This window comes from Heterodontus francisci, chromosome 1 (genome assembly GCF_036365525.1).
Source record: "Heterodontus francisci isolate sHetFra1 chromosome 1, sHetFra1.hap1, whole genome shotgun sequence".
Lineage (NCBI taxonomy): Eukaryota > Metazoa > Chordata > Chondrichthyes > Heterodontiformes > Heterodontidae > Heterodontus > Heterodontus francisci.
In genome coordinates, this window is record NC_090371.1 from 85589597 (window position 1) to 85612994 (window position 23398).

A 23398-nucleotide genomic window follows, 5' to 3' on the forward strand; every position below is an offset into this window, starting at 1 on the left:
AATTAAGAACACAGTGAAGTGTATAACAGGCAAGAGCCATAAGGTAGAAATCCAGCGGAATGTTTGGAATGGACTTCCATCCACTGTTGTGAAAAGCCATTAACCCCATCCCAAATCCAGGCTCCATAGCCATTTAAATATTTGTGGCCGGTGCTTGACCATGTCACAGCGCAACAGGGGTACTTACCCTACTGAACAGCTGGAATTCAGGCTGAAGAAAAAACTGCACAATTTTTGAATGCTGCTGTTAGGTGGGGGGAGGGGTGTTGGGGGTGCGGTGTGAGGGTAACGGGCCACTTGGGAAGGGTAATCAGTCCTCGTGGGATTGGTTACCATTCACCTTGAATCTTTAGGCTCACCACAGGACTGGAAATGCCTACAAACAAAATTGCCCAATGACAATCACCCAGTGGAGCTGAGTTCCATGACAACTTATACCCTCTGCCAGAATTGTGCTCCAGTTATGCATTCAAGTTCAAATAGGCACACACTGACCTGTCACAAAGGATCTGGAACTCTTACACTTCCCCTGCAAACATGTCCAGTTGGTTGTGGATCAAAGATGTTCAGTCGTTACATAGGCTGCATAGGACTTCCTTTTTAGTTTTGATTACAATGGGAGGTGATGGCCATAAAAGGTCCTTGAAGCAGAGTCCAAGTAGAATACAGAAAGTGTAGTGGAGAAATAAAAAAGCATAAGAGGAGTAAAGAGAATGTATGAGAAAAGATTAGAAGGTAACATAAAATAGAGCACTGAAAGAAAGGCTTGCATTGATATAGCACCTTTCGCGACCACAGGATGTCTCAAAGCACTTTACAGTCAAGGAAGTACTTTGGAAGTGTAGTTGCTGTTGTAATGTAGGAATCACGACAGCAAATTTTTGGACAGCAAACTCCCACAAGTAGGAATGTGATAATGACCAGATAATCTGTTTTTATAATGCTGATTGAGGGATAAATATTGGCCGGGACACCAGGGATAACTCCTTTGCTCTTCTTCGAAATAGTGCATTGGGATCTTTTGCGTCCACCTGAGAGGGCAGACGGGGCCTCAGTTTAACATCTTATCTGAAAGATGGCACCTCTGACTCCCTCAGTACTGCACTGGAATGTTAGTCTTGATTTTTTGTGCTGAAGTCCTGGAGTGGTACTTAAACCCACAACCTTTTAACTCAAAGCAAAAGTACTATCAATTGGGCCATAGCTGTCACTGAAGTCTTTTTGTGAACATATAAAGAGTAAACAAAAGGTTGTTGCACAAGCTATGGGTTCATGGGTTTGGGGGCAATATATTAAGCATGGAGAGAGGAAACAGAGCGCAGGAATAAATGGGTCATTTTCAGGTTGGCAGGGTGTAACTAGTGGGGTGCTGTAAGGATCAGTGTTGGGGCCACAGCTATTTACAATCTATATTAATGACTTGGATGAAGGAACTGAGTGTAATGTATCCAATATAATGTTTGCTGATGATACAAAGTTCAGTGGGAAAGTAAGCTGTGAGGAGGACACAAAGGGCAGGATTTTTCTTCCGGGGGTGGGAAACAGATGTTGGGACTGTTCCGGGTTATGGACTTGCCCCCAGAGGGAAACAATCACCAGTTTCACGGGGGCGCCCCCTTAACTGGCCTGGAGACAGGTTTGGCAGCCAATTAGTGGCTGTGGGTGGAACAGGAGATGGGACTGCTCAAATGCAGGCCTGATTTAAACAGACAACAGTCATGGCAGTCATTTCTGAGGCTGCCATTTCACTGCTTGGAAGATCATAGAATCATAGAATGTCTGAGGAGAGCCAGAGGCCTAGAATCTGGTGCAGGACAGCATCTGTACAGCAGGGCCCTATGATGTAGGCTGCTCCTAAAATATCGCCGGTACAGCAGCCTCTGGAGGGGCTCCCATCTCGACAACAAGGATGACTGCATCTCAGCCGCGAGCAGAGACAAGTGAGCAGGCTGCCTCCATCTCCTCCGAGCCCACGAGGGGAGTACCACGTAAAAGTGGCCAAATGTGCAGGCCAGTGTGTTGGAGAGAGCTCTGAGTGGGTCATTAGGTGTCTTCTAGCTGTAATTGCACTGTTTCCTTTATGAAAAGCATGTAAATATTGCTACATGAAGCCATTCATGTGAGCCTCCTTTTATTAATGATGGGACAAGAATAGATGTATGACGTAGTGAAGATAATGATGATGGTGCAACCTCTGGGAAAATGTGCATCCTTCATTGTCGGTAAAAGTTTACATGTTCCAGACTGTGTCTTCAATAGAAGTGTTAGCACAGGCAACGCAGAATGAGTTCCATACCATATCGTTCATCCTGATCAGATGATCCCTGCCATTAATGGCATCCTGATGAGACCCTCGATCCCACACCAGGCTCAACCATCTCCGTGCAGCCTGGGCAGCTCAGTGTTCTGCATCTTCCCTCTCCACCTCCTCTTCCTCCTCTTCCTCCAATGAACTGTGTCCTTCCAGGGCCTCATCCTCTTCAAGGTGCACACCTCTCTGGAGAATCATATTCCGGAGAGCAGAGCAGACCACCACAAAGACCTAGAGCCTTGCAGGAGTGTGTTGCAGAGTGCCACCTGACTGGTCCAGGTGCCAGAACCACATCTTTGGAAGCCCAATAGTTGTCCTAGTGAGCAGATGGCAGATGTAGTGCCTCTGTGCCTCTGTCTCTGGCCATTGTAAAGAGGTCATCAGCAATCTCTTCAAGAGATATCCCTTGTCCCCTAGAATCCATCCAGTGAGTTTGGGGGTGTGGGGGGTGGGTGGAGTGAAAAGCTGCAGCACCCTGGACTTGTGGGGAATGAAGGAATCATGGTGCTCAGAGGTTGTTTCCCCTGGCTGGAGAGTCTAGAACTAAGGGCATAGGGATAAGGGGATGGCCATTCTGAACTGAGAGGAGAAGAAATGTCTTCACTCGGAGGGTTGTGAATCTTTGGAAATCTCTATAGGCTGTGGATGCTCAGTCGTTGAGTATATTCAAGGCTGAGATCGACAGATTTTTGATCTCTCAGTGAATCAAGGGATATGGGGATTGGGCGGGAAAGTGGAATTGAGGTTGATGATCAGCCATGATCTGATTAAATGGCAGAGCAGGCTTGCGGGGCCGTATGGCCTACTCCTGCTTATATTTCTTTCTTATGTTCTTAATTGGATAATCAAAGGGCTGATTAGGAACCAAAAAGAAAATCTTCTTGTGGAGGCAGAGGATGGGACTGAGGTGCTAAATGAATGCTAAATATCTTTACTGAAGAAGTGGATGCTGCTAATATTATAGTAAAGGAGAATGGGGTAAAGAAATTGGATAAGATAGAAATAGTAGATACTTAAATGACTGGCAGTTCTCCAAGTAGAAAAATTACCCATTCCAGTTGGGATGTATCCTAGATTGCTGAGGAAGTAATGGTGGAAATAACAGAGGCTTTGGCTACAATCTTTCAATCCTCCTTGGATATGGGAGAGGTGCCAAAGGACTGAAGGAATATAAGTTCAAAAAAGGAGGGAGAGATAAACTAAGAAACTATAGGCCAGTCAATATGATGTCTGTGGTGAGGGAACTTTGACAGAATGCAGGAAAAAATTACTTGTGTCTTGGAAGAACAAGAGTTAATAAATGACAACCATAATGAATTTGTTAACTGCAAATTGTGTCTGACAAACCTAATTGAATTCTTCAATGAAATAACGGACAGCATTCGTGAACATAGTGCAGTTGATGTTATGCATATGGATTTTCAGTGGGGGTTTATTAAAGTATCACATAACAGACTTGTTAACAAAATCGAAGCCTATGGATTAAAGAGACAGTGGCAACGTCAGTATGGAATTGGCTAAGGAACAGTGGAGAGAGTCATAATGAATGATTGTTTGAAAATATGCAGATGGTACAAAGTTGGAAATATAGTAAAAATGAGAATGATACCAGTAAACCTCAGGAGGGCATAGATAGACTAGTGAAATGAGCATGTAGATGACAGATGAAATTTAATGCGGAGAATTGTGAAGTGCTACATTTTGGAAGAAAAAGTTAGGAAAGGCAGTATAAATTAAAAATAGTAACATTTAAATGGGGTGTAGGAACAGAGATCTGGAATTTGACATACATAATTCTTTGAAGTTGGAAGGATAAGTGATCAGTCTGTTAAAAAACATCCAGGATCCTTAGCTTTATAAATAATGGCGTAGAGGACAAAAATGAGGAAGTTATGCTAAACCAATATAAATCACTGGTTAGACCTCAGCTACAGTATTGTATCCAACTCTGGGCACAACACTTTAGGAAGGATGTGAAGACTTTGGAGAGGGTGCAGAGGAGACTTTTGAAAATGGTGACAGGGATGAGGGACTTCAGCTATGTGGAGAGACTAGACAAACTGGGATTGTTCTTCTTAGAAGAGAACGTATAGGGGAGATTTAATAGAGGTGTTCAAAATGATGAGGGGTTTCAATACAGTAGATAGGAAGAAACTGTTTCTACTGACAACAGAGTTGGTAACCAATGGACACAGATTTAAGATAATTGGCAAAATCTCCAGGGTGCAATGAGATGATTTCTTTTATGCAGCGAGTTGTTATGATCTTGAATACACTAACTGAAAGAGTGGTGGAAACAGATTCAGTAATAACTTTCAAATGGGAATTGGATAAATACTTGAAGTGAAAAAATAGCAGTGCTGTGGGAAATGAGTAGGAGAGTGAAACTAATTGGATAGCTCTTTTACTGACACAATGGGCAGAATTTTAATGGAATCAATCCTCTCGCAGCAGTGCGGGCGGTGGGGGGGGATGGTGGTGGTGGGTGGCTAGTGGGGTGGTTGTGGGGGGCTGCCAGCAGTGGGTTGTGAACTCAGTTGTTGCTGTTTAATTCAGCCATGGCATTAGCATTCTGCTTTCGGATTTCCCAACCAATCACAGGGTACGGGTGGGGTGACGGCCCACTCCTAATGGCTTTCTCAATGACTGCCTGTGTGCTCATGTGACTCCTGTTGTCCCTTTCCTCTGCATCTCCTCCTATTTCCTATGTTCTTATCAGTAGTAGGACTCCTCACAGGAGTCATGAGCCAGCTCCTCAGCGGGTAGCTCTTATCTCCAAGGAGTCACCCCCTCACTCTGTTTGGAGGTGCGAAGACCTGTGGGAGATGTCGCAGAATGAAGGAATCATAGCAGTTTCCAGGATATCTTGCATAATCATGCATGATAACCTTCCGGTGGTCACATGCCAGTTGAACATTGATGGAGCGGACTCCCTTCCAATTAATAAATACTCTAGGCTGATCTAATGATGCCTTGATTTCTACATGTGTACAGTCTATGACTCCTATAGCAGCAAATTCGAGAGTCCTTTGTGTCTGACTGGCTTCATCAGTAGCAAAGTGGACATGTGGCAGGCTTGGCAAACATGGCACTGATCACCTGGGAGATACACGTGTGCACAGCAGATTGTGAAATCCTGCAGCTATCACCAGCAGATCCCTGGAAGAAGCTAAAGGCGAAGAAATTCAGGGCTGTGGTGACCTTGACCAACACTGGCAATGCGTGTACATCTGGCCCTCTTGGAAGGAGGTCTTGTTCCAGGAGGCTGCAGATATCAGCAACAACCTGCCTTGAAAGCCTGAGCCTCCTGAGGCACTGTTGCTCTATCATGCTGCGAAAGCTGATCCTCTGCCTGTATACCCTGTGCTGGGAGTATCGCCTCCTTCAAACTGGAGCCCTGTGTTCATCCCCTCTATCCTGTGGAGCGACAGGTGGCTGCAGAGAAAGCAACTGCTGTTGTTGTTGCTCCTGCTGCTGCTGGTATTGGTGTTGTTGGTGTTGCTGCTCTTTTTTTTAATTCATTCTTGTGACGTGAGTGTCATTGGCAAGGCTAGCATTTACTGCCCATCCCTAATTGCCCTTGAGAAGGTAGTGGTGAGCCACCTTCTTGAACCACTACAGTCCATGTGGTGTAGGTACACCTACAGTGCTGGTCCCTTTGTTTCTTATCAGAGGACAACGCTATAGCTGCATAAGCTACTCCCATGCTGCAGTGAAGACTGATGGTAGGGAAGTGCAAATAAAAATGGGCAAGGTCCAAGGTAGGAGAATGACTCCCAAAAAGTTGAAAATCACCTGCAAAGCAGTGAAAGCACACTCTCAGAACAAGTGCTATGAGCACAAGCCTTTCACATAGACAGGCCAACAGCTATGTAGTTTCACTCTTTAAAGGCTTTCCACCCTGTCCGTTTCATTGATCATTGATTCCCCGCTATGTCCTCAACTTGTTGACCCTGGTGAGTACCACACAGCTCGGAAAACCCATGCGCTGGCTGTTAAAGCCTGAATACTGGGTTAAAGACACAACTAATTAGATATTTACATTTTGGAATTACAGACCCGACATCTCTATGGGGGTTTCCCACACACCTACAAAAATGCATCCCAGTAAAACCAAGAAGTGAGCGGGATCATATCGAGTTTCCAGCACGCTGGATTTAACCTCACCCACACCTTAACTGGCCTCTCCTTGGCATTTGCCAATTGAAAGTGATTCCACTTGAGCAATTGATTGTGTTGGTGAAGATGCAATTCAGGTGTCTGGACAGATTTAGAGCACCCTTCAGTATATCCTAGCAAAGGTGTCCAGAATGGTCGTGGCCTGCTGTGCCTTGCACAACATAGCACTGCAGAGAGGACCGGAGCTGCGGGAGCAGGAAGATGATGACTGCTTTGCATCCTCAGTGGAGGAGAAGCAGAATGAGGAGGAGCTTGATGTCACCAGGTTCCCTGGAGCCACTCATTGGCTGTCAGAGAAGTCCATGATGGACTGATCCAAACACCGTTCAGGTAACCTGAGTGTGTGAAGACTTATGGTCTATGCTAAATGCTAAACCCACAGCCCCTCCCCCAACATAAATCATTCCCACAGTCAGTAATCCCTCCATCTCATCCAGATCCTTTGCACATCTTCCACTCTGGTCAGACCATTTTCCATTCGACAAGTGAGAGGCAACAACAAGATGACAAGACAATGGGGACCTGAAATAAAGTTTATGCCTCATTGACATTCTCAAAAACATTAATACAGTGGCAGAAGAACTGGAGGCAGGCTACTCATTCCCCTGCTCTGACATCTGAGATGCTGGTGGCAGTTGTCCTCTGGGTTTTAGGACCCGAGGTCTCCGCCAAAGGCTGCCTCACCTGCACCTGTGCAGGAGCAGACTCAGTCATCAGGGCAGGAGGCAGCATGTGAAGCTTTGACTGAGGGGAGGGTGGGGGGCAAGGGATAAGAAGTAGGAGCAGAGTCCTCACTTCCATGTGCCTTTTTCTTACTTCTCGTGGCCCATCTTCAAGTCACTGCTGGCCAAGAGCCGGAGAGAATTTTGTTGCACTTCAGTGAAGCACTGAATGGCCAAGGCTAGGCTTTCTTCCATCCTGCATAAAGAGGCAGACTGAAGGCCATTGATCAGGGCCAGCATGCGTTTGGTTGCCTGCCGCATCTGACTCCCCATGCAGATGGCCACTCTTTCCATGAAGATGGACATCAGCGCAAAGGCCTGAGCTGTCATGACATTAATGCTGGAGATGAACTTTTCTAATCTCTCTCCAAGGGTGCAAGGTACCTCTGGAAATTCTGACAGAATCTCACACATCTTCTGTTGCTTTCCCAGGATTGTCCACTTTGTGGATGACCCTTGAGGGTCCAGCTGAGCAAAGTTTGGAGTGTCCTGCACCCTCCACTGGGGGCTCTCCACTGCTGTCCCTGTTTCCAGAACCTGCTCCTGCTCACTTATAGTAATATGCACCTCAACATGTGACAACCTACCTATCTCCCTTGGAGTCCCCACTGAAGTCTGGGGAGGCAGTGGCATAGTGATAATGCCACTGGACTAGTAACCCAGAGACCCAGGATGATGCTCTGGGGACATAGTTTCAAATCCCACCATGGTAGATAGTGGAATTTGAATTCAATTAATAAAAATCTGGAATTAAAAGCTAGTCTAGTGGTGGCCATGAAGCCATTGCTGATTGTTGTAAAAACCCATCTGGTTCACTAATGTCCTTTAGGGAATGAAATCTGCTGTCCTTATGTGGTCTGGCCTACATGTGACTCCAGAACCTCAGCAATGTGGTTGACTCTTAAATGCCCTCTGAAATGGCATAGCAAGCAACTCAGTTGTATCAAACTGCTATATAATCCAAGAAAAGGAATGAAACTGGACAGACCACGCGGCATTGACCAAGCCATCGGAAATGACAACAGAAAACTCGGCCCTGTCGACCCTGCAAAGTCCTCCTTACTAACATCTGTGGACTTGTGCCAAAATTAGGAGAGCTGTCCCACAGACTAGTCAAGCAACAGCCTGGCATAGTCATACGCACGGAATCATACCTTGCAATGTCCCAGACATCAGCATCTCTGGATACGACCAGTCCCACCAGCAGGACAGACCCACCAGAGGTGGCGGCACAGTGGTATACAGTCAGGAGGGAGTTGCCCTGGGAGTCCACAACATTGATTCCAGACCCTATGAACTCTCATGGCATCAGGTCAAACATGGGCAAGGAAGCCTCCTGCTGATTACCACCTACTGCCCCCCATTGGCTGATGAATCAGTGCATTGCCATGTTGAACACCAACTGGAAGAAGCACTAAGGGTAGCAAAGGCACAAAATGTACTCTGGGTAGGGGACTTCAATCTCCATTCCCAAGAGTGGCTCGGTAGCACCACTACTGGTCGTGTCCTAAAGGACATAGCTGCCAAACTGAGTCTGCGGCAGGTGCTGAGGGAACCAACAAGAAGGAAAAACATACTTGACTTCGTCCTCACCAATCTGTCGCAGATGCATCTGTCCATGACAGTATTGATAGGGAGTGACCATCGCACAGTCCTTCTGGAAACAAAGTCCCGTCTTCACACTGAGGGTACCCACTATCATGTTGTGTGGCACCAGCACTGTGCTAAATGGGATAAATTTCAAACAGATCTAGCAACTCAAAACTGGGCATTCATGAGGCACTGTGGGCCATCAGCAGCAGCAGAATTGTATTCAACCACAATCTGTAACCTCATGGCCCGGCATATCCCCATTCTACCATTACCATCAAGCTGGGGGACCAACCCTGTTTCAATGAAGAGTGCAGGCCTGCATGTGACTCCAAACCCACAGCAATGTGGTTGACTCTTAAAATGCCCTCTGAAATGGCCTGGCAAGCCATTCAGTTTAAGGGCAATTGGGGATGGGCAATAAATGCTGGACCTACCAGTGATGCCCACATCCCACAAACAAATTTAAAAAAAAGATGCACTGCAGCAACACATCAAGGCTCCTTCGACAGCACCTTCCAAACCTGCGACCTCTACCACCTAGAAGGACAAGGGCAGCACATGCATGGGAACACCACCACCACCTGCAAGTTCCCTTCCAAGCCACATACCATCCTGACCTGGAACTATATCGCCGTTCCTTCACTGTCGCTGGGTCAAAATCCTGGAACTCCCTCACAGCACAGTTGGTGTATCTTTCCCACATGGACTGCAACGGTTCAAGATGGCAGCTCACCACCGCCTTCTCAAGGGCAATTAATGCTGGCCTAGTCAGTGATGCCCACATCCCATGAACCAATAAAAAAAAGACTCCTGCTGCTCACTTCCTCAGCAACCTTGAGTCACGCCTGTTTTGTTTGCGAGGCTAGCCTCTTCCTTTCATCCAAGAGGAAGAATAATTCTCTTTGGGCACGCACAGCCCGCAGCATAAGAAGCATCAGAGAACCGGAGGTGGGGGTGGGATGTGGGGGGTTGCACTTCCATTCTAATGCTTGCCCTGTGACAGATCTGCAATGGAGCCATTCTGACCTTTGCCAGAGTCCATTTAAATAGTCGTCATCACGCCTGTACTCTCTGGTCGGGAAGCCTGCAGAGGGATGCTAATGCCGTGGCTGAGTTAAACAGCCATGGCAAAGCCCGCTCCATGAATTATTGGGTTCTCAACTCAGTGCTGGCCCCGCAGCTGTGAGCGAGTCCATCAGGCAGAGATTGGTCAACCAGACTTCTTCAGTCCTGTATCATGCTACATTTCTATGATTCTATGAGTATTTTCTGAAAGTATTTTGCAGCTCTCAAATTTTACAAGCATTTTCCAAAGGTTTTTGGAAGAACGAGGAGCACTCAGAAGAAAGTAAATCTGACTGTTGCCGCTTCCCTTCTTTCATACAGATTCCACACGGTTAAAATCCTAACAAATGAATGACTTATTGAAATTTAACAATCCTGACTGTACCGTGTCTTGTCAAAGCTGCAAACTTTCAAGACTTCACTGACCTAAATGATATATTTCTACTGTTGTTCTGGTCTGAAGTATGAATCTCACTGGCATTTAGGAAATGCTGCTTTGACATGATCAGAAAAGTGTTTATGTAGTGAATCTGTACAATGATCAGTATGAGGTTTCTCCCAGGAATGGTGATATCTTTATCAGTTTTAGCAGTATGTATACTGAGGATCCTACCACTGTTACATAGCCTGCCCAATTCAGCACCATTAAAAGTGTACACTATAACAACAACTTGCATTTATATAGTGCCTTTAGCATAGCAAAGCATCCCAAGATGTTTCACATAAGCATAATAAGACAAATAAATTAATACTGTGTTAAAGAAGGAAACATTAGGATAGGTGACTAAAAGCTTGGTGAAAGAGGTAGAATTTAACAGGTATATTAAAGGAGAGAAGGGTGAAGAGATTTAGGGAGGGAATTCGAGAGCTTAGGCCCTTGACAGCACTATTGCCAATGATAGGGCCAAGGAAATCGAGGATATACAAGAAGCCAGCATTGAAGGAAAGCATAACTTTTGGAGAGTTGTAGGGCTGGGGATTACAGAGATAGAGAGGAGTGAAATCATGAAGGGATTTGAACACAAGGGGTGGAATTTTGTGCTTTCCCCCACGGCGGGTTTGGAGGTAGGGAGAGCATAAAATCTGATTGGATGGGGCGGTGGTGGGGGAGGCAGTTCCCACAACCTTCCCATTTCTGCTGAAATTTAGTCCTGAGCAGGAATGCCTGTGACCAGCCTTCCCACCCTGCACCAATTGAAGCCCTTAACTGGGTAATTAACCCCCAATTAAAGGCCTCTTTCTGTTGCAGCCACAATTACCTGTGTGGCGAGCGAGCCTGTCGCTGCATTGGAAACACTGCATGAAAAACCATGCAGGCTGCTTCCCGGATCCGGGGGGGTGGGGGCAGGGGGGTTCCCTCATTCAAAGGCACTTAGTGCCTCAACAAGGGACTCAGCATCGGAAAGGTGGGGCCCGCTGAAGGCAACCTGCTACCCTTGCTGCCGACCCCCACCACCCCTCCCCTCCTCTCCCACGGCCTCCACCCCGCAAGACCCCACCCGCCCTGACCTACCTGAGGCCTGGATCCAGTGATGACCCTCAGACTCCAGAACAGTCACCTTGAGCAGCAGCCACCGCCTCCACAGTGGCACTGCAGCTGCCGTCCTCTGATTGGCCAGCAGCACTCCGGCAATGGGGTTCTAAATCCTATGGAAGGCCCACCACTGTCCACTTAAGTGCTGATTGGCATTAAATTCAGCGGACCTTCCAGAAAAGAGGTGACGTGGGGATCTCGGCGTCGGTTTCCCCTGATGTCGAGACTCCCGCCGCCAGCATAAAATTCCCACCAAGGATTAGAATTTTAAATTTGAAACATTGGTGAACAGGGCACTAATATAGGTCAGCAAGCACAGGGTGGTGAGTGAATGGGACTTGATGTGAGTTAGGATGTGGGCAGCAGAGTTTTACATGAGATCAAGTTTATGGATACTTTACTGCTCCACTGCCCTTGCATGCCCTATGAGTTTATAGATCAAGCTAGAATTTGTACAAACTTATTAATGTGCAACAAGGCAAAGTAAATCAGGGAGAAAGGAGTGGTATTAACAACATAGAATCTGTTAAACCATAGACGTCCGACCATAAAAGATAGAATTTTACAAGCTTGGCTAATGAAGGGTAACTTTATCCTCCAGCACCAATATTGAAAATACAGATTTGTGCTGCCCACGATCTTCCATCTATTTATGTGCGAGAAATAGCCGACAAACCCAATTTGCACTGCTAGTCTCACCTCACGACAAATTTTAATGCGATCAGTGCTTAGATACATCTACAAAACTTTGTTTCCAGGGGAGTAAATTTTGATGCTGGAAGGAAGCCAGCAGCAGCATGGGTGTTCCCCTAACAATAAGGTTCCAGACAAATTATATAATGACTCCATAAGGTATAAAATAAAATTGAAAGTAATTCCAACAGACAAGCTGACTCCAAAGTTAAATGATTGCAATCACGTTAACGGACATGCTGAGTACTTCACATTAATGTTAAGACTGCAATTGTTGACAACGCGATCGGTAGGTGGCGCTGTTTTGGCACATGCGCAAATACAGCATGTGCCACTAAAACGTCACAGCTTGCGATTGTAGCAGCTGCCAGGATTAAAGATGGCGCTGCTCAAAGAACCACACAGATGAAACCTAACAAACATGTGGCAGCATACAATGGCCGGAGTGAGAGAGCAGCGCGGGCCGGGGAGAGCAGCGGTGACGGCGGCGGCGGCGGGGAAAAGAGGGAGGGGAAAGAGCGGGGGAGGAAAGAGGGAGAGGGTGGGAGGAAAGAGGGAGGGGGGAGGAAAGAGGGAGGGAGGGGGGAGGAAAGAGGGGGAGGAGGAAAGAGGGAGGGAGGGGGGGAGGAAAGAGGGAGGGGGGAAGAGGGGGGGAGGGGGGAAAGAGGGAGGGAGGGAGGGAGGTGGGGAAGAGGGGGGGAAAGAGGGAGGGAGGGTGGGGAAGAGGGGGAGGGAGGGGGGGAAAGAGGGAGAGGGGGGAAAGAGGGAGGGGGGAAAGAGGGAGGGGGAAGAGGGAGGGAGAGGGTGGGGGAAAGCGGGAGGGAGAGGGGGGTAAGAGGGAGGGGGGGAAGAGGGAGGGGGGAAGAGGGAGGGGGGAAAGAGGGAGAGGGGAGGGAAAGAGGGATGGAGAGGGGGAGAGAGGGAGGGAGGGGGAAGAGGGAGGGAGAGGGGGTGAAAGAGGGAGGGGGGAAAGAGGGAGGGAGGGGGGGAAGAGGGAGGGGAAAGAGGGAGGGGGGAAAGAGGGAGGGGGAAAGAGGGAGGGGTTCAAAAGGGGGGGGGAAGAGGGAGGGAGAGGGGGGAAAGATGGAGGGAGAGGGGGGAAAGAGGGAGGGAGAGGGGGGAAGAGGGAGGGAGGGGGAGAGCTGGGAGAAGGGGGGAGAGCTGGGGGAAGGGGGGGAGAGCTGGGGGAGGAGGGGGGGAGAGCTGGGGGAGGAGGGGGAGAGGGAGGAGGGGAGGTAGAGGGAGGAATTCGAGGGGAGGGGAGAGAGTGGGGGGGAGGGGGGGAGAGGGAGAGAGTGGGGTGGGGGAGGGTGGGGGAGAGTGGGGGGGGGAGCAGCGGAGCGGAAGAGGAGTGCCTTTTTCTGTGCATGCGCCATAAACACAACAGCAAAAGACTTACCAGCCAGTCCCTTGACCCGGCGACACCAAGGTCTTCTCACGCTCGCTCCCCGCAGCTCTCTCCAGCCTCTCGCTTCCGGCCCTCTCCATTCAGCTGTTCCCTCCAGCTGCGGATGCCCAATCCAGTTGCTTTCTCCCCTACCCAGTTGCTTTCTCCCCTACTTCTCCACAGTACTTCAGGCATTGCAACTGTCTGGTCCCTGCATTTTGCATGCTCCCTCTCCCCACCCCTCCCTGCTCTCCCCACCCGTCCCCCCTCTCCATCTTCACCTCCCCCTCTTCACCCACCCCTCCCTCCCCCCTCTTCACCCACCCCTCTATCCCCCTCTTCTACCCCCCTACCTCCACCCCCCTACCTCCACCCCTCCCTCTACCCCCCTACATCCACCCCCTCCACCACAGTTGAATATCTGAAGTGCAGTTGCAAAGTCGGGGAAATAGCATACAAAACAAAACCTCAACAATTCTGGGTTTAATTATTGAGAAGTTTTATTAAGTTCATTAAACATCTGAGGAACTGCTGTGCATGGATACATGAGTGTTGTGTCCAGCATTCCCGTGAGACAGACAGGCCGAGTCTCTGCTATGCACAGCTAATGAGATTGTTCCTGGAGAGCCTTGTGGTGAATGAACGCTTGGCTCTCTATTCCACTACTGTATTGTCCATGTGAAGAAGGCAAAGTCACAAGAGTCTGAGCTCAGTCAATTCTTGGTGAATGTTCCCCAAGCGCATCCCAATGTGCGCTCCCATTCATCTATAAATGCAGTGTTCCTTTCCACATTGTGACGAGCTCCGCAGCATGATCCAGTTGCCTTCGTTGCTTGAATGCTGACCTTAAGTCTCAAGGATTGTTTTCTCGACGGCATGTTTTACATGAAAAGAAATAAAGCAAATCAGAGTCAGAGCTTGCCTCCCTCCATCCACTGAAATTACTGTTGTGCACACCTTTTTAAGTTCTGCAGTGAAGGCACCAATTGATAACGTCGCCAATGAAGCACTTATTAGACACCTCAGATGCAGGGATCAGCACATCCTTGCGTCCTCTCCTGCACTGCCTCCTTTGCTTGAATGCCGTCCTTAAGTGTCAAGGATTGTTTTCTCAAGGGCACGTTTTACATGAAAGGAAATAAGGAAAGAACATCAGTGTCAGAGCTTCTCTCCCTCCAATGAAATTACTGTTGCACATGCTTTATGCTCTGCAGTATAGGCATGTACTGATAACACCGCCAATGAATTACTTAGTACCCACCTCAGCTGTAGGAGTCAGGATGATGTAACTGCCCCTATCTCGTGATGGTCCAATGCTGCTCTCAGGGAAAACATGAATGATGTGAGGGTGCTGGAAAAAGAAGCACATTTCTTTTGGACTATGAACATAAAGCAGAGCATTTAGCCCAGCTGTTCCCTGCTAGTGGTTATGCTACTCGTGCGTCTTCCCATCCATTCCCATTTAATCCTGCCTACTACTATCAGCATCACCTTCCATTTCTTTCACTCTTACCTACATTTGCCTTAAAGCAACACTGAGGATGGAGAATGGTGTGGCTGCATTCCCACCTCACCAGTTGAGTACGCAGCAAGAGCATTCACATTTGTGCTACCACTGGACACGGCATGAGGTGGCTGTGTGTCCATGTGCACTGCTCGGATGGGTGCAGGAACAGGTGACTGTGTAACTGAACAGCAAGGAGAGGGTACCGCAGGTGGGGGAAGTGGAGCTTTGAACAGGCAGGCATATGTTTAGGAAGTTCAGGAAGGCTATTAAGGGACCACACGGGACACATGAGATGAGATAAGAAATACAAAATGCACTCCATTGAAACGTTACAAAAACTAAAGTGACCGTTTAGATGGAAGGTTGTTCGCTGGGCTGCAGCACATGTACTGCCTGCACACAGCAACTTACAACAGGGACTGGAGCACATGCAGTGCCCCAGCCAATGGAAATATTTTCAGAGCAACTTACCTTGGAACAATCTCCTCTGTCTAATAAAAATGAAGCAAATCTCCAAAACGACTAAATAATTGAGATAAAATGCGAGAAAATGCCCGATGAAACCTCTCCTCCTTCCACTTTCAAAAACTCGCGCCGAAGCTTTAACGCATGCGTGAATATCGGAAGATTGACGCATGCGTGAATATCGGAAGATTGATGTATGCGTGAATATCGGAAGATTGCAAGAAGCGCATGCACAGAGGCCAACCTGGCGTGTTGCCCGAGGAAGACGACGTTACGCGATGACGTCATCTGTGCATGCGCAAACTGGTCCTGGCAAGCCAGACCGCAGCGCATGCGCAGAGAGCAGGAGACCGTCTGCGCATGTGCGCACTGCGGCGCAGCCTGATGACGTCAGTGCTGGCAAGCGTTGTCATGAATCACTTTGTAATGTTAAAGAGGCCATATAATGACAGTGTCAATTTACATTAATGGTTACTGTCATGCTACAGTTCCTGGTTAATGCTGATTAAAAAAAAGATGCTGGTACCTACATAGTCCGGGATTATATTACCAATTCACAGCCATAACATGGATACATGCACAGAGCTCCCTTCCCACAGTGAAGACGCTCAGTAACATTATCCATTTTACAGTGTCATAAAAATTATTTTCTTTAAGTGGAAAGAAACAAAAGCATTTTTAAGTGATTTTGACTAGAATTATGTTATGTATGCATAGTACAAAGAGCAAAAACTGACAAGAATGCTCAAATTCCCTGTAGCCCTGTGGAAGGATAGGAAGAAAGGAAAAGGAGGTGGGGTAGTTCTGTTAATAAAGGATGAGATCAGTACAGTAGTGAGAAATAATCTTGGCTCAGAAGATCAAGATGTGGAATCAGTTTGGGTGGAGATAAGAAATAGCAAAGGAAAGAAATCATTGGTGGGAGTAGTTTATAAGCCCCTTAGCAGTAGCTACACGTAGGACAGAATATAAATCAAGAAGAGAATATCCTGGAATTCACTGCCAGGAATGGTGGTGGAGGCAGAAACCCTTAATTCTTTTAAAAGGTACCTGGACATGCACCAGAAGTGCTGTAACCTGCAAGGCTATGGACAAGGTGCTGCAAGGTGGGATTAGATTGGGCGGCTAGTTTGTTCAGCTGGCACGGACACAATGGGCTGAATGGCCTCCTTCTGTGCTGTAATTTTTCTATGGTTCTAAGAAATAATGGGAACTTGTGGGAAAAGTACTGCAATAATCATGGGTGATTTTAATCTTCATGTAGATTGGACTAATCAAATTGGCAAAGATAGCCTCGAGGATGAGCTCATAGAGTGTATTTGGGACAGTTTCTTAGAACACATTCTGGAGCCAATCTGGGAGCACGTTGTTTTAGACCTGGGAATGTCTTATGAGACAGGATTAATTAATGATCTCAGAGTAAAAGATCCTCTAGTCAAGAGTGATCATAACATGATAGAATTTCACATTCAGTTTGAGAGTGAGAAGTCTGGACTTGAAACTAGTGTCTTAAACTTAAATAAAGGTAATTACAAGCATATGAAGAGTTAGCTACAGTGGACTGGGGAAATAAATTAAAAGGTAAGAAGGTAGAGAAGCAGTGACAGACATTTAAGAAGATATTTCATAACTCTCAACAACGATATATTCCACTCAGAAAGAAAGACTATGAGAAGAATGCAGCATCCATGATTAACTAACGAAGTTAAGGATGGTGTCAAATTGAAAGAAAAGGCATACAATGCTGCAAAAATTAGTCGTAGGCCAGCAGATTGGGGATATTTTAGAAACCTGCAAAGAATGACTAAAACAAATAAAGAGGGAAAAATTAAAGTATGACAGTAAACTAGCAAGAAATATAAAAACAGACAATAAAAGCTTCTGCAAGTATATAAAAAGGAAGAGAGTAGCTTAAAGTAAGTGTTGATCCCTTAGAGAATGAGACTGGAATTAATAATGGGAAACAAGGATGTCAGAGACTTTGAACAAGTATTTTGTATCTGCCTTCACAGTAGAAGACATAAAAAGCATCTCAAGAATACCAGAAAATCAAGAGGCAAAAGGGAGGGAGGAACTTAAAACAATCACAATCGGTAGAGAAAAAGTACAAGGAAAACTATTGGGACTAAAGGTTGACAAGTCCCCTGGACCTGATGGCCTCCATCCTTGGGTCTTAAAAGAAGTGGCAGCAGAGATAGTAGATACATTGGTGTAATCTCCCAAAATTCCCTAGATTCTGGAAAAGTCCCAGTGGATTGGAAAACCAAAAATGTAACACCTCTATTCAAGAAAAGGGGTGGGTCGGGGGTTGTGGGGTGGAGGGTGGGGGTGGTGGTGGTGGTTGGTAACAGAAAGCAGGAAGCTATAGGCCAGTTAGCCTATAGTTGGAAAAATTCTAGAATCCATTATTAAGAAAGTAGTAGCAGGACATTTAGAAAATCATAATGCAATCAGGCAGACTCAACATGGTTTTATGAAAAGGATATCATGTTTGAAAAATTTATTGGAGTTCTTTGAGGATGTAACAAGCAGGGTGGATAAAGGGGAACCAGTTGATCTAGTGTATTTGGATTGCCAAAAGGCATTAGATAAGGTGCCACATAAAAGTTTCCGACACAGATAAGAGCTCATGGTGTTGAAGGTAATGCATTAGCTTATATAGAGGATTGGCTAACTAATAGGAAACAGAGAGTCAGGATAAATGGGCCATTTTCAGGTTGGCAAACTGTAACTAGTGGAGTGCCACATGGTCAGTGCTGGGGCCTCAACCATTTACAGTCTATAATAATGACTAGGATGAAGAGACCACATATATTGTTGCCAAACTTGCAGACAATACAAAGATAGGTAGGAAAGCAAGTTAGATTAGATTAGAGATACGGCACTGAAACAGGCCCTCCGGCCCACCGAGTCTGTGCCGACCATCAACCACCCATTTATACTAATCCTACACTAATCCCATATTCCTACCAAACATCCCCACCTGTCCCTATATTTCCCTACCACCTACCTATACTAGTGACAATTTATAATGGCCAATTTACCTACCAACCTGCAAGTCTTTTGGCTTGTGGGAGGAAACCGGAGCACCCGGAGAAAACCCACGCAGACACAGGGAGAACCTGCAAACTCCACATAGGCAGTACCCAGAATCGAACCCGGGTCCCTGGAGCTGTGAGGCTGTAATGCTAACCACTGCGCCACTGTTGTGAGGAGGACAGAAAGTGTCTGCAAAGAGATCAGGTTAAGTGAGTGGGCAAAGATTTGGCAGATGGAGTATCATGTGAGGAATTTGGAGGATGTCCACTTTGACAGGAAGAATAGAAAATCAGAACATTATTTAAATGGAGAGAGACTGCAGAATGCTGCAGTACAGAGGGATCTGGGTGTCCTTGTATATGAATCACAAAAAGTTAGCATGGAGGTACATTATATTATTAGGAAGGCAAATGGAATGTCGGCATTTTTTGCAAGGGGGGTGGAGTATAAAAATAGGAACGACTTGCTATAACTGTACAGGGCATTGGTGAGACCGCACCTGTGTCCAGTTTTGGTCTCCTTACTTAAGGAGGGATATACTTGTATTGGACGCAGTTCAGAAAAGGTTCACTGGGCTTATTCCTGAGATGAAGGGGTTGTCTTATGAGTGAAGGTTGAGCAGGTTGTGTGTATATTCATTGGAGTTAAGGCCACAATCTATCAGACATAATCTAATTGAATGGTGGAGCAGACTCCTACTCCTATTTCTTCTGTTCTTCTGTTCTAAGTTGAATAAAGAGATATTAACTTTGCATTTTCACTGTGTGTTAAGCTGTATTTATACTGACACTTGACTTGTTGATGCAAACTGGTTTCAAGTGCACATCAATACAAAAATGACAGTGTAATTTTGAGACTAGAAAATACACTAAACTGCTGAATTGCAAGATCCGCTCCAGGAGGATATCTCCTACCAAAGCATTCAGTATAAACCCAGCCTTACTTACCTCAAAGGTTTTTGTTGAACCAGAACTGATGTTGCTGTGTAACTATTTCATTTTGTGTTGTTTTCTAGTTTGGATTACCTGCATGCACTTGGCCTTTCTGCCTTTCCACAATTCTATTTCTGCTGATGACCACCAATAATAAAGCCATCTATAAATTAGTTCTATGTGAAGTAACCTACCCTGAGGAGAACAGAAGGATTTACCAGGAAATGAAGAAAATTGAACAAAGTAAATGAAAAGAGCATGGTACAAAAATCTTCATGAAAAGTACAACTGTGTATACAATATATATACATGCAACATTTCCCTCTTAATCACATATTGTTAATTATATAACCTACATATTGTATATATGTCTCAAATGCCCTATTTTTTTCCCCACAGATGTAATGTGTCCCTTCTAAAAGAATACGTTAATATTCTTGAAATTATGTTGCACATATCCTTGCCCATGTATTTGAACTGTTATTATTAGAGATGTTGGGAATCATGAGGGTAAGAAAGCTAGCATAAATGCACTTTACCTGAATGCTCGTAGCATTCGTAACAAGGTTGATGAGTTAACGGCACAAATCATCGCGAATAAATATGATTTGGTAGCCATTACGGAGACATGGTTGCAGGTTGGTCACGACTGGGAGTTAAATATCCAGGGGTACCAGACTATTCAGAAGGACAGACAGGAAGGTAAGGGAGGTGGTGTAGCTCTGATACTCAATGATGACATCAGGGCGCTGCTGAGAGATGATATAGGTTCTATGGAGAATGAGGTTGAATCCATTTGGGTGGAAATTAGAAACTCTAAGAAGAAAAAGTCATTGATAGGCGTAGTCTATAGGCCACCAAATAATAACATCACATTGGGGCGGGCAATAAACAAAGAAATAACTAATGCCTGTAAAAATGGTACGGCAATTATCATGGGGGATTTTAATCTACATGTAGATTGGTCGAACCAGCTCAGTCAGGATAGCCTTGAGGAGGAATTCGTTGAGTGTATCCGTGATAGTTTTCTTGAACAGTATGTAATGGAACCGACGAGGGAGCAAGCTATCCTAGATCTAGTCCTGTGTAATGAGACAGGAATAATTAATGACCTCATGGTTAGGGATCCTCTTGGAAGGAGTGATCACAGTATGGTTGAATTTAGAATACAGATGGAGAGTGTGAAGATAAAATCCAATACCAGGGTCCTGTGCTTGAACAAGGGGGACTACAATAGAATGAGGGAGGACTTGGCTAAAGTGGACTGGAAACAAAGATTTTACGGTGGGACAGTTGACGAGCGGTGGAGGACTTACAAAGCAATTTTTCAAAGTGCTCAGCAAAAGTATATTCCAGTGAAAAGGAAGGACTGGAAGAAAAGGGGTATTCTGCCATGGGTGTCTAAGGAAATAAGGGAGGCTATCAAATTGAAAAAGAAGGCATACAAAGTGGCCAAAAGCAGCATGAAACTAGAAGATTGGGAAAACTTTAAAGGTCAACAGAAAGCTACAAAAAGAGCCATAAAGAAAAGTAAGATGGAACATGAGAAAAAACTAGCACAGAATATAAAGACAGATAGCAAAAGTTTCTATAAATATATAAAACGAAAAAGAGTGGCTAAAGTAAACGTTGGTCCTTTAGAGGATGAGAAGGGGAATTTAGTTATGGGATATGATGAAATGGCCAAGGCATTGAACAGGTATTTTGTATCGGTCTTCTCAGTGGAGGACATTAATAACATGCCAGTAATTGACAAAGAGCCGAACGTAGGTGAGGACCTGGGAACAATCATTATTACGGAAGAGGTAGTGTTGGGCAAGCTAATGGAGCTAAGGATTGATAAGTCTCCTGGCCCTGATGGAATGCATCCCAGGGTACTAAAAGAGATGGCGGGAGAAATCGCAGGTGCACACTGACGGTAATTTTCCAAAATTCGCTGGACTCTGGGGTAGTCCCAGTTGATTGGAAAACAGCAGATGTGACGCCACTGTTTAAAAAGGGAGGTAGACAAAAGATGGGGAATTATAGACCGATTAGCTTAACCTCTGTAGTGGGGAAAATGCTTGAATCTATTATCAAGGAAGAAATAGCAGGGCATCTCGATAGAAATTGTCCCGTTGGGCAGACGCAGCATGGGTTCATGAAGGGCAGGTCATGCTTGACAAATCTTTTGGAACTCTATGATGACATTACGAGCAAGGTAGACAATGGGGACCCAATGGATGTGGTGTACCTAGATTTCCAAAAGGCCTTCGACAAGGTGCCGCACAAGAGGCTGCTGCATAAGATAAGGATGCATGGCGTCAGGGGTAAAGTATTAGCATGGATAGAGGATTGGTTGACTAACAGGAAGCAGAGAGTGGGGATAAATGAGTGCTATTCTGGTTGGCAATCAGTCACTAGTGGTGTGCCTCAGGGATCGGTGTTGGAACCGCAATTATTTACAATTTATATAGATGATTTGGAGTTGGGGACCACGTGTAGGGTGTCAAAGTTTGCAGATGACACTAAGATGAGTGGCAGAGCAAAGTGTGCAGATGACTGTGAAACTTTGCAGAGGAACATAGATACATTGAGTGAGTGGGCAAAGGTCTGGCAGATGGAATACAATGTTAATAAATGTGAAGTCATTCATTTCGGTAGGAGTAACAGGAAAAAGGATTATTACTTGAATGGTAAAAAGTTGCAGCATGCTGCTATGCGGAGGGACCTAGGTGTCCTTGTGCATGAATCGCAGAAGGTTGGTCTGCAGGTACAGCAAGTAATTAGGAAGGTCCACGAAAAGATCAGCCATGATCTTATTGAATGGCGGAGCAGGCTCGAGGAGCCAGACGGCCTACTCCTGCTCCTAGTTCTTATGAACTGCTCCTGTTCTATCTATTGAAGTTGGAAAGTAAATTGGATGGCATATATTTGGAGTAAATGTGTATGCAAGACCCAAATTGACTGATCCTTAACAACATTAGGCAACGAAAGAAATTATATATCCAGCAATATCACAACTTGCATTTAACATACAAAATTTCCCAAGGCACTTCACAGAGGCATAAGCAGACAAAATGGGTCAGAAGGCAAAGCAGGGGTTATTAGGAAGGCTTGTTCAAAGAGCTGAGTTTTAGGGAGGGCCTTCAAACAGGAATGGGAGATAGAGAAGCAGAGGGAATCCTGTCCCAAAATGCGTAAGATAGAATAAAGCTGAAAGTTATACAATTGCAAACTAATCAAGGTTGAAAGTGCATCAAAATAGTAAGCCAAGATAGGGAAGCTGTGAAATTTGAAACTAATGTGGTTGCTCTAAAGAAAGCTTGATGATTTGCTGGAATGGATTAACTCCTTTCATTCTGAGCTTTGTTGATTTACTGCTGGATCTTAACTTATCAACCAATGGGGTGAAATACCAGATGGCTGCTCTCACCGACCAGACCAAATTGCAGCGTGAGTCAGTGCCTTCAGGAGAGCAGGTGAGAAAACTGGAGAAAGAAAACAAATCTTCTGTACCTTTTCATCAGTTCTAATCAAATGTATGACTGCAGTGGATCCACATTGCATTAAAAATATTACAATCACTATTAATAGCGGGGTAATGTTTTTGTCTTCACCTGTTGGAAGTTTGTGTCAGGAATTCAGGTGTACTCTATCCCTGAACTAAAGATGGCATTCTTTTCGTTATTGGGTGGAACTGCCAAGTAATTATGGTACTGGACGATTAAAGTAAATGCTGTGAGTTCAAACTCCACCATGGCAAATTGTAAAACTGCACACATTGGTCTGAATTTTATCAGTCCTCCAGGGACGGGCAGGGAGGTGGGGGGGGGTGCATAGCCATAAAATACCAAGGGAAGGCGGGGAGGGAGGTGGAGTACCCGTCACTTTCCTGCGCAATTTAGTTTTGTCAGGGGTGGGGAAGGCTGAGGACAGCCTTCCTGCCCAGTGGCCAATTGAGGCCCTTAAGTGGCCAATTAATTTTACCA

At 45.7% G+C, this 23398-nt stretch overlaps 1 protein-coding gene across 4 annotated transcripts in view; it reads left to right on the top strand.

The window, feature by feature from the left end:
- Nucleotides 1-23000, top strand: part of LOC137370309 (urea transporter 2-like) — a 118424-nt gene extending 95424 nt beyond the window's left edge. For all 4 annotated transcript variants that reach the window (XM_068032691.1, XM_068032695.1, XM_068032696.1 and 1 more), the window contains exon 10: nt 19511-23000. In XM_068032691.1, the coding sequence (XP_067888792.1) occupies nt 19511-19678 (168 nt within the window). In that variant the 3' untranslated portion in view covers nt 19679-23000. The remainder of the gene's footprint in view (nt 1-19510) is intronic.
- Nucleotides 23001-23398: the final 398 nt, after the last annotated feature.